The sequence below is a fragment of the Haematobia irritans genome, chromosome 4 (assembly GCF_050003625.1).
Source record: "Haematobia irritans isolate KBUSLIRL chromosome 4, ASM5000362v1, whole genome shotgun sequence".
NCBI classification, from domain to species: domain Eukaryota; kingdom Metazoa; phylum Arthropoda; class Insecta; order Diptera; family Muscidae; genus Haematobia; species Haematobia irritans.
Genome location: NC_134400.1, coordinates 20,400,561 through 20,412,863, shown reverse-complemented (window position 1 = coordinate 20,412,863; position 12,303 = coordinate 20,400,561). Strand labels below are relative to the sequence as shown.

Here is a 12,303-nt window from a genome sequence, read left to right as displayed (position 1 = left end):
ACACAATAAAAGCAGGATTCGATATTTGTCAATAAGAGGCATATCTATCTATTAAATATTAAAAAAAATATGGATAGATGAAGTAATCATATATAGCTTTTGAATGATTTAAAAAAATATATATTTTGTTATTTTAAACTATTGTTTATATTCAATTATATTCAAACGGTCATAACACCCACATTTTTTTATGGGGCTTATGACCGCGATGAGGGAGGACATAAAGCCCAAACTAAAATTGGGCGATGTGACCGCCCCAGTGGAGGTCATAACGCCCAAAAATCATTTTGGGCGAAATGTCCGTTGGGGGATATGTCCGGTCGCCCACCAGTACTACTGACAAAGTATACCCCACACAATGTATTTTGCTATAGACATTTAACATATGCTTGTCATTGAAAATCCACTATTGACAGTAGAACTACTGACTAGATGGTACTTATGGAACCATATGGAGACATTGGAATTAATGAATCAGTAGTACTTTGTCGCTACTTTAGTCAACACTTTGGGATTTTTTTGGAAATAAAACGTGTTACTTTTTTATTTTAATTTTTATTATATAAAATTAAAAATAAAATTATTATTAAAAAATACATTATTTTAATTAAAATCAGGTCTTTAATTCAGTCTATTGCTGCTTCTATACATTTTCCTGGGAATTCTGCAAAATTGGAAATAATGTCTGAAAATAGAAAAAATAATAATATATAATACAATACATTGCTTAAACACATTTTACCTATTATAGTCGCCATAATCTCGTAATCGTTGTTTTCAGAAAGACCCATATACCCATTCATAATAATTTCTTGACTAAACACTTCATACAGATTTATTTCTGTGTCTCCGCCAAGAAGTGTTCTGATATTCCGTTTCTATTAAAATGTAGATATAAATGATTATTTGCACAAATTTGTTTTCATTCAAAATACATATGGGTCTGCTTGCCTTGGTAAACAATAATCAAATTCCTTTAATTAATTCTACGCTATTATTAGGAAATATGTCCATTAAGTTGTTTTTTACAGCATTTTGCGAGACTATCCTGTCCAATAACACTTTGTGCTCCGCCAATACTTAAGCAAAATTATACCGCAATACGCGAGGAATTGATGAAATTCTGTGGCCTTCCATAAATGTATTTCCTGTAAAGTCCTAGGTAACTCCTTTAGAAGACATTTTTTTAGTTTCACCAATTTCTTCTTTCTTTTTAATAAAAACTTTCACAATCAAAAACAGGAGAAAAATTAATAATATGAAGACTTACAGCTGTCAAAAACATCTACCCAAACAAGCAAGTGTAGACCATTTCTTGACTACGTCACCATAATAGTTGACAAAAGTGGTGACTTTGAGACAATAGACCCCAGACTTTCTACAGGGTTGTTTTGTGTTTTTATTTGTAGTAGGTTGTTTATTGTGAAATCCAAATATTTATATGGATTCTGCTAAATCAAGGTATGTTTTACAAGAAAGTGAATAAAAACCCGTTCAATTGACACAAAGTGACTTTATTTTTTAGAAAACCCGCACAAAAAATAGACAAACCTTACAATATTCCTTTCAAAGAGGAATGGGCTAAGGAATACCCTTGGCTTATTAAATCAGGAAATTCGAAAAAATGTAAAGTATGTGATACGAATATAGTTGGTGGCCTATATCACATTAAGCGGCATGATAAACGGGATGCACATATTAAAAATACAGAATGTGCAAAAACTACACCCCAAATAAAAAAATTTATTCAAATTGTTGGGAGCTGTCCGGTTGCAGAGTCTGCGAAAAAACTTGAAATTATGTTTTGTGCCTTTGTTGCGGAGCACAGCCTCTCATTTAGTGTAGTTAACCATTTAAGTCAAGTCCTTAAGGAAGGCATTCCTGACTCTAATATTTAAAAAAAAAAATTCAGTTTGGATCGATTAAAAGCACAAAAAATTATAACCACCCAACTTGGGCCGGCAAATACTATAACAATAAGTAGCTTTTGTAAATCGAATTATTATTCTCTAGTGATTGATGAAAGCACTGATTGTACAGTGAACAAAAACTTAGCAATAATCATACGAATTTATGATGGAAAATGTCAGGATAGGTTTTTATGTTTAAAAACAATTGGAGACGCCACAGCGGACGGCATTCTCGATGCCACTTTAGGCACTTTAGATAAGTATAATATTCCATTAATGAATATGATAGCTGTAACTACTGACAATTGCTCAGTCATGAGGGGGGTCAAAAATGGCTTTCAAGCCAAATTGCAATCCCGGGTCCCACATTTGGTTTCTAATGGCTGTATTTGTCATATTTTAAATTTGGCATCATGCGCAGCATTTAAATTTGCAATTCCAAATGATATTGAAAAATTTATGACTGAATTAAATTTTTATTTTTGCAACAGCGCACAACGTAAAGCAGACTTTATTAAATTTCAAGAATATTTCGGAACCGATACTCATAATATTATTAAATACTCTTCAACACGGTGGCTATCAAGATGTTATTAATCGAATTCTTGAACAATGGGGGCCCTTGAAGTATTATTTAACGTTGTCCGATTTTGAATCGGAGTCGAAGAAAGAAAAATTTAATTTTTTATTGTCGGTTCTGTCGAATAAATTTTATAAAATTCACTTTCTATTTCTCCAATACGTACTAAAGATTATAAATACTATTCATTTGGAAATGCAATCCGAAGATGCGCGCATGCACTTCTCTTTAAGCAAGAATGCAATTTCTCTTTAAGCAGTTGGCACGAAATTTTTTTGAGCAAATCAGTTCTAGATAAGACCCCCATTTCGAAAATAAATTTAAACGCTAATCATCTAAAAATGGAAGAAATTTATTGTGGGGCAGAAGTGGATCTATTTATATCCTCAGATAATGTTGATAGTGATAATGTCACATGCTTTAAAGAATATGCCAAAAAAATTTTACATAAAATTTTGTGAAGATCTATGAAAAAGAATTAATTTTGACGATGAAATTTATACTTGGTTTTGAAAGTTTAGTCCATCCAATGTTATATCCGGAAATACTAACACTATTGGACCACTTTTGCTTAAAATGTTCCCAAATGAAAAAAATAATTTTGAATTAATTAACACGCAATATAGAGCCTTAGCGGATATCGAAGAAATAAAGATGTATATAAATGAAGATATTTTTAGTTTTTGGAACAGGATCTCAAAATTAAAAAATGAATTTAAGGAACATTTATTTCCAGACATATCTCGTATTATGAGAGGATAGACAATAATCCTCCATCCATTTAAAATTTAATAAAAACAAAAGAGCGTAATCGCCTGCATGTACCCACTGTCTCTAGTATAATACAAACTAAAGATTTATTGAAATCCACATCTACCTGTTGTTATAACATTAATATAACAAAAAACATTTTATGTAATGATACTAATTTACAGAAGTAAGGCTATGGTCACACTAGGCAAATATTTGAACAAAATGAGTGTTAAACATTTTTCCAGAACCATTTTCCAAATATCTGGATACGGTTTTTGGAAAATAATCCTACCGTGATGCTATATATCCCATATGAGCTAAATATGTTTTCTGGTTTGGCTGTGGCAACGGATTAATTTTTGATTTCTGTCAAATATTTGCCCAGTGTGACCATAGCATAAGTCTTTTTTATGTTATGTTTTTTTTTTTTATATATACATATTTACATTATTCGTACAAATGAAATGAAATTAATGTACCTGCCTTATTTTATGTTTGTAATAAATATGCTAAAAATATACATTTTGCAGTTTTCTTTTACGATAATGTTAAAATTTGATATTGTATAATTTTAGCACCTTTTGGCCTAGAAAAGTACTTTTCTAAAATATTTTTGGAACTTTTTCCTCAACCTCATTTATCATCCCTGTCTTATTGTCATCCAAAAACTAAACTAACAGTTCGGTTTTTATGCTCGTATCATGTAGTTCGTGTTGTGTGTTATGAAAATTTGCCATTTTTATAGTGTTGTGTGTGTGTTTTTCTTTTTATTTCTGTTAAAATACTATACCCATGACAAACATACTCGCCAAATAATTTGAAAAAATCCAATTGGTACTTTAAATGTAAGTTTGTTTACTATTCAAAGATCCAATACATAACTGTTAGATCACTTACGTGCTGTACTTTTGTGCAAGTAGTTTTAGTGAGTATGAAATTTTGTCTTATTTACTAGTTCTTGTGGTAGGAAAATAGAATAAGATTTGTATTTCTTCACACACACACACACACAAGCTTACACTAAATATGAGCATACATTGTTTGTGGTCTACCGTTCAACTCAATGCATCATTGCTTAACAGTGTTCACCACAAAAAAAAAAAAAAAAAACAATTGTGAAAGAACATAGTGGTGAATAAGCAGAGCATTTACAGAACATCAACATCGTTGACAACAGAAGAACGGAAAATAAATCGACAATGGTCTTGTGGTTATAAAGGGAACAAAAAAAAACAAAACTGCGAGTGAGAAAAGAAGAGTTTAATTTTATGTTCTTTTCCGAACAAAAAAAAAAAAAAACACGAACACTGAGAGTTTCTGTTGCAGTCAACACTAGTTGCTTGTGTTTAATGTCCGTTTCCTCTTCTTACCCAACAGGTTATTTTATTGAGAACCAAAATTGAAAGTATCAGTTAGTTTTTTATGCTTGTATCGTTTAGTTGTTTTTGTGTGTTACGATAATTTTCCACGGACGATATTTTTGCAGTTTTGTGTTTTGAAAACTATTTATACCCATGACAAACATTTGGCGACCCAGTAAAAAAAGCACTTTGTTTTTAATCTTTTTGAAACAAAAAAATTAATTTTACCCATTAAAATAAGATAAAAGCGAGTTATAAATGATCGAATTAAAAGAACTTCCTGTGTAGTTGAAATAAAGAACATATTTGGGAGTACCTCTTTTGCAAGTGCTTTTAAAAGTGTGCCTTTGGAAGAACTTCCAAATTTTTTTGCTGGGGAGTATTAGTGTTTTCTAAGTAATTCTTTGATTAAATCACCATAGGATGGGGGGTATATTAACTTTGCCATTCCGTTTGTAACACATCGAAATATTGCTCTAAGACCCCATAAAATATATATTCTGGGTCGTGGTGAAATTCGGAGTCGATCTAAGCATGTCCATCCGTCCGTCCGTCCGTCCGTCTCTTGACATCACGCTAACTTCCGAACGAAACAAGCTATCGACTTGAAACTTGGCACAAATAGTTGTTATTGATGTAGGTCTGATGGTGTTGCAAGTGGGCCATATCGGACTACTTTTACGTATAGCCCCCATATAAACCGACGTTCAGATTTGGCTTGCGGAGCCTCTTGGAGGAGCAAAATTCATCCCATTCGGTTGAAATTTGGTACATGGTGTTACTATATGGTCTCTAACAACCATGCAAAAATTGGTCCATATCGGTCAATAATTATATATAGCCCCCATATAAACCGATCCCCAGATTTGGCTTGCGGAGCCTGTAAGAGAAGCAAATTTCATCCAATCCGGCTGAAATTTGGAACATGGTGTAAGTATGTGGTCTCTAATAACTGCGCAAAAATTGGTTCACATCGGTCCATAATCATATATAGCCCCCATATAAACCGATCCCCAGATTTGCCTAGCGGAGCCTCTAAGAGAAGCAAATTTCATCCGATTCGACTGAAATTTTGTACATGGTGTTAGTATATGGTCTTTAACAAACACGCAAAAATTGGACCACATCGGTCCATAATCATATATAGCCCCCATATAAACCGATCCCCAGATTTGGCTTGCGGAGCCTCTAAGAGATGCAAATTTCATCCGAACCGGCTGAAATTAGGTACATGGTGTTAGTATATGGTCTCTAACGACCATGCTAACTTTGGTTCACATCGGTTCATAATTATATATAGCCCTCATATAAACCGATCCCCAGATTTGACCTCCGGACCCTCATTGATGAGCAAATTCATCCGATTCGGTTGAAATTTGGTACGTGGTGTTAGTATATGGTCTCTGTTATGTATCTATAGTTATATATAGTCGATCCGCAAAAATAATCTATCAAAATTTTATTTCTATAGAAAAATTTGTCAACGTTTTATTACTATACCAAATTTTGTCAAGATTTCATTACTATACAAAATTTTGTAAAGATTTTATTTCTATAGAAAATGTTGTCAAAATTTTATTTCTATAAAAAATTTTGTCAAATTTTTATTACTATACCAAATTTTGTCAAGATTTTGTTTCTATAGAAAATTTTGTCAAAATTTTATTTCTACAGAAAATTTTGTCAAAATTTTAGTACTATACAAAATTTTGTTAAAATTTTATTTCTATAGAAAATTTTGTCAAAATTTTATTACTATAGAAAATTTTGTCAAACTGAATTATATACGTACTTAATCGGCTTTTTTATACCCTCCACCATATGATGGGTTGTATATTAACTATGTCATTCCGTTTGTAACACATAGAAATATTGCTCTAAGACCACATAAAATATATATTCTGGGTCGCGGTGAAATTCGGAGTCGATCTAGGCATGTCCGTCCGTCTGTTGAAATTACGCTAACTTCCGAACGAAACAAGCTATCGAATTCAAACTTGGCACAAGTATTTATTATTGATGTAGGTCGGATGGTATTGCAAATGGGCCATATTGGTCCACTTTTACGTATAGCCCCCATATAAACGGACCCCCAGATTTGGCTTGCGGAGCCTATAAGAGTAGCATATTTCATGCGATCCGCCTCAAATTTGGTACACGGTGTAAGTATATGGTCTCCAACAACCATGCAAAAATTGGTCCATATCGGTCCAAAATTATATATAGCGCCCATATAAACCGATCCCCAGATTTGACCTCCGGAGCCTCTTAGAGGAGCAAACTTCATCCGATCCGGTTGAAATTTTGTACGTGGTGTTAGTATATGGTCACTAACAATCATGCGAAAATTGGTCTATATCGGCCCATAATTATATGTAGCCCCCATATAAATCGATTCCCAGATTTGACCTCCGGAACCTCTTGGAGAGCAAAATTCATCCGATTCGGTTGAAATATAGATATTCTATAGAAAATTTTGTCAAAATTTTATTTCTATAAAAAATGTTGTCACAATTTTATTACTATACAAAATTTTGTCTCTATAGAAAATTTTGTCAACATTTTATTTCTATAGAAAATTTTGTCAAAATTTTATTTCTATAGAAAATTTTGTCAAAATTTTATTTCTATAGAAAATTTTGTCAAACTGAATTATATACGTACTTAATCGGCCTTTTTTGTTTAATATATACCCCGTATAGACTAACTTACAATTGAGAAGACGGTGTTAAGAAGTTTTAAGATACCAATGGTTAGCATGCCCGCCTTGCAACCCATAAGGTCGTGGGTTCGATTCCTGCTTCGACCGAACACCAAAAAAGTTTTTCAGCGGTGGATTATCCCACCTCAGTAATACTGGTGACATTTCTGAGGGTTTCAAAACTTCTCTAAGTTGTTTCACTGCAATGTGGAACGCCGTTCGGACTCGGCTATAAAAAGGAGGTCCCTTGTCATTGAGCTTAACATGGAATCGGGCAGCACTCAGTGATAAGAGAGAAGTTTCACCAATGTGGTATCACAATGGACTGAATAGTCTAAGTGAGCCTGATACATCGGGCTGCCACATAACCTAACCTAACCTAACCTAACCTAACCTAACCTAACCTAACCTAAGATACCTTGCCATCGGCAAGTGTTACCGCAACCCAAGTAATTCGATTGTGGATGGCAGTCTGTAGTAGAAGTTTCTACGCAATCCATGGTGGAGGGTACATGAGATTCGGCCTGGCCGAACTTACGGGCGTATATAATTGTTTTTTTATGTATTTCTAACGGCTGGGGAGCCAAATATACTATGGTTAAGTAAAAGATTTAGTAATTCAGGTAATCTATTGTTTAGGTTTTGAATTTAATTATTTTCTATAATTCAGGCATTTTGTTTTGCTATGTAATACGTTTTTTGGCCTTGAGGTTTATGTATGATTTTGTGGATAAATAAATAAATAAAATAAAATTTTGAAAAAAAATTTATAGAAATAAAATTATAACAAAATTTTTTATTGAAATACAATTTTGACAAAATTTTCTATAGAAATAAAATTTTGACAAAATTTTTTATAGAAATAAAATTTTGACAAAATTTTCTATAGAAATAAAATTTTAACAAAATTTTCTATAGAAATACAATTTTGACAAAATTTTCTATAGAATTAAATTTTGACAAAATTTTCTATAGAATTAAATTTTGACAAAATCTTTTATAGAAATAAAATTTTAACAAAATTTTCTATAGAAATACATTTTTGACAAAATTTTCTACAGGAAAAAAAAATTTTGACAAAATTTTCTATAACAATAAAATTTTGACAAAATTTTCTATCGAAATTCAATTTTGACAAAATTTTCTATAGTAATAAAATTTTGACAAAATTTCTTATATCAATAAAATTTTGACAAAATTTTCTATAGCAACAAAATTTTGACAAAATTTTCTATAGAAATAAAATTTTGACAAAATTTTTTATAGAAATAAAATTTTGACAAAATTTTCTGTAGAAATAAAATTTTAACAACATTTTCTATAGAAATACAATTTTGACAAATTTTTCTATAGAAATAAAATTTTGACAAAATTTTCTATAGAAATAAAATTTTGACAAAATTTTCTGTCGAAATACAATTTTGACAAAATTTTCTATAGAAATAAAATTTTAACAAAATTTTCTATAGAAATAAAATGTTGACCAAAATTTTCAAAAGAAATAAAATTTTAACAAAAATTTCTATAGCAATAAAATTTTGACAAAATTTTCTATAGCAATAAAATTTTGACAAAATTTTCTATAGCAATAAAATTTTGACAAAATTTTCTATCGAAATACAATTTTGACAAAATTTTCTATAGTAATAAAATTTTGACAAAATTTCTTATATCAATAAAATTGTGACAACATTTTCAATAGAAATAAAATTTTGACAAAATTTTCTATAGGAATAAAATTTTGACAAAATTTTTTATCGAAATAAAATTTTGACAAAATTTTCTATAGAAATACAATTTTGACAAAATTTTCTATAGAAATAAAATTTTGACAAAATTTTTTATAGAAATAAAATTTTAACAACATTTTCTATAGAATTAAATTTTGACAAAATCTTCTATAGAAACAAAATTTTGACAAAATTTTCTATAGAAATACAATTCTGACAAAATTTTCTATAGAAATAAAATTTTTACAAAATTTTCTGTAGAATTAAATTTTGACAAAATCTTCTATAGAAATAAAATTTTAACAAAATTTTCTATAGAAATACAATTTTGACAAAATTTTCTACAGGAAAAAAATTTTGACAAAACTTTTTTAGAAATAAAATTTTAACAAAATTTTGACAAAATTTTCTATAGCAATAAAATTTTGACAAAATCTTCTATAGCAATAAAATTTTGACAAAATTTTCTATAGCAATAAAATTTTGACAAAATTTTCTATCGAAATACAATTTTGACAAAATTTTCTATAGTAATAAAATTTTGACAAAATTTCTTATATCAATAAAATTTTGACAAAATTTTCTATAGCAACAAAATTTTGTCAAAATTTTCTATAGAAATAAAATTTTGACAAAATTTTTTATAGAAATAAAATTTTGACAACATTTTCTATAGAAATAAAATTTTAACAAAATTTTCTATAGAAATAAAATTTTGACAAAAATTTCTATAGAAATAAAATTTTGACAAAATTTTCTGTAGAATTAAATTTTAACAAAATCTTCTATAGAAATAAAATTTTAACAAAATTTTCTATAGAAATACGATTTTGACAAAATTTTCTACAGGAAAAAAATTTTGACAAAATTTTCTATAGCAATAAAATTTTGACAAAATTTTCTATAGGAATAAAATTTTAACAAAATTTTCTATAGAAATAAAATTTTGACAAAATTTTCTATAGCAATAAAATTTTGACAAAATTTTCTATAGCAATAAAATGTTGACAAAATTTTCTATAGCAATAAAATTTTGACAAAATTTTCTATCGAAATACAATTTTGACAAAATTTTCTATAGTAATAAAATTTTGACAAAATTTCTTATATCAATAAAATTTTGACAACATTTTCTATAGCAACAAAATTTTGTCAAAATTTTCTATAGAAATAAAATTTTGACAAAATTTTTTATAGAAATAAAATTTTACCAAAATTTTCTATAGAAATACAATTTTGACAAAATTTTCTACAGGAAAAAAATTTTGACAACATTTGTTTAGAAATAAAATTTTAACAAAATTTTCTATAGAAATAAAATTTTGACAAAATTTTCTATAGCAATAAAATTTTGACAAAATTTTCTATAGAAATAAAATTTTGACAAAATTTTCTATAGAAATAAAATTTTGACCAAAATTTCCATTTTTCTATTGTTTAAAATTTCGTTCTTCAGAAAAGAAAACTCTTTTTTCACTGTATAGTCCTTTTGGGTTTGTCCTTTATATGAAATTTAAAAAAACTTAATTTATAAATTTTCTACAATTTATTTCAATTCGAATTTAATATTTAATTTATAACTAGTTTGTATCTTCTAAGTACACTAAAAAATATCACAGTTGCATTAATTCTACAGTAACACATACATATATCACAAATAATTCATAATTGGAATGCGATTAGAAAATTATCGGGAAAATATCACAGATTCCATCCATTGGACATATTTGCTGACTCTCGTATAGATACCAGGTAAACCAGGACGGGCACATCCAATGCCTGTGGACACCACACCGATTAAGAAATTTTCCTTGGACATTAAGGGACCACCAGAATCGGCCTAGGGAAAAGTAAAATAAGAAAGAAATGCCATGAATTAAACAAAGAGGGATTCAGAATAAAAATAACGAAATTTTTACCCAGCATGAATCAATGCCACCATTTTCATAGCCAGCACACATTTGACTATCGGTTATGAAGCTATTGGGTCTTCCATTCAATTGATAAGAACGCTCACAGACATTATTATTCCAGACTCGTACCGAAGCCTTACGTAAAATATCAGCCCTGTCACCTTCGGCTTGATTTTCTTGGGTCCAACCCCAACCAGCAACTGTGGCCAATTCATTTTCATGATTCCTTAGGGTATCGGATGTCAGACAACTTGGCTGGATATGCTTGGTAAATAATATGGGCTGCAGTAATTCCATCAAGGCTATAAGAATGTAGGAAGGGGGAGGAGAGGGAAAAAACCCTTATTAGAATTTGCCACAAAACATTCAATAGTATTCAATATTTTTAGATATTTTTAAGTACCAATATCATTTTTGGGATTTGTGCATTGATAATTCGGATGGGGTATTATGCTCTTGAAGTTCACTTGGACCGGTGCCGTTCCATCGCGATCGTTGTGTATTCCATTGAGATACTGTGAGATGCTATGCAGGCCCATAACACCCTGAATTTGGGAGGCTTTCATAAATTTATTCAAACCATTGCATATACAATGGCCCGCTGTTAATATCCACTTCTCATGGATAATTGTGGCCCCACAAAAATGTCCCCCACGACGGGTCAGACTAACTATAGAGGGCATTTCATTTCGATCAGCTTCCAAGCCTCCGACTATTTTTGGATTTCTTTGTGAACAGGTTATCGATGTGACTGTAAGGCAATTTGGGGAATGGAAATTCCACGATTAATCCCTACCTAGCTACCTACCTAGATATTCCCTGGACGCATATTTTCCAGTTGACACATACTAGAAAGTAATTCATATTCTCTTGAAATCTAATGGAGTTTGTTGTCCTCGGGATTTTGTGCTAAATCACTATGGCAATGGGACAAATATGTAAACAATTTACCTGAGTGTTGTTGACATAAAAAAAAACTGCGTAAAAAATTTATAGTCCAGACATACATTTATACACTACACATAGTAATATAAAGAGATATGCATTACAAAACATTCCCGCTGGCCTTGGGAGAAGCGTATTATAGATGTCATTATGGTGACAGCATCCTGTTTTTGGGGAACTTTACACAACCCTGAAATGAAATTTAAAAGAAAATTTTCTATTATTAGAATTCCAACATTAGAAAAATTCAGTTACTAATGATAGACACAAGCATAAGCGTAGGAAGGCCTCTGGGGAGGGGGCTTAGACCCCCCCCAAAAAAATTTTAGCCCCCCCAGAATTTGAAAACCTATTTACGATTTTACATTTTTCTAAAAATTAAACAAATATATACAACCGCACAAAGTTCC

At 30.2% G+C, this 12,303-nt stretch overlaps 1 protein-coding gene across 2 annotated transcripts in view; it reads right to left on the bottom strand.

The window, feature by feature from the left end:
• Positions 1–10,562: 10,562 nt before the first annotated feature.
• The window catches only part of LOC142233938 (trypsin 3A1), a 127,663-nt gene continuing 125,922 nt past the window's right edge, over positions 10,563–12,303 (bottom strand). Inside the window, exons 2-4 of one of the 2 annotated variants that reach the window (XM_075304999.1) lie at positions 11,352–11,699; positions 10,955–11,250; positions 10,563–10,875 (exon numbers count right to left, since the gene is read on the bottom strand). In XM_075304999.1, coding sequence (XP_075161114.1) covers positions 10,723–10,875; positions 10,955–11,250; positions 11,352–11,699 — 797 coding nt within the window. In that variant the 3' untranslated portion in view covers positions 10,563–10,722. Of the gene's footprint in view, positions 10,876–10,954; positions 11,251–11,351; positions 12,084–12,303 lie in introns of both variants that reach the window. The other variant, XM_075305000.1, reaches the window with a different exon arrangement.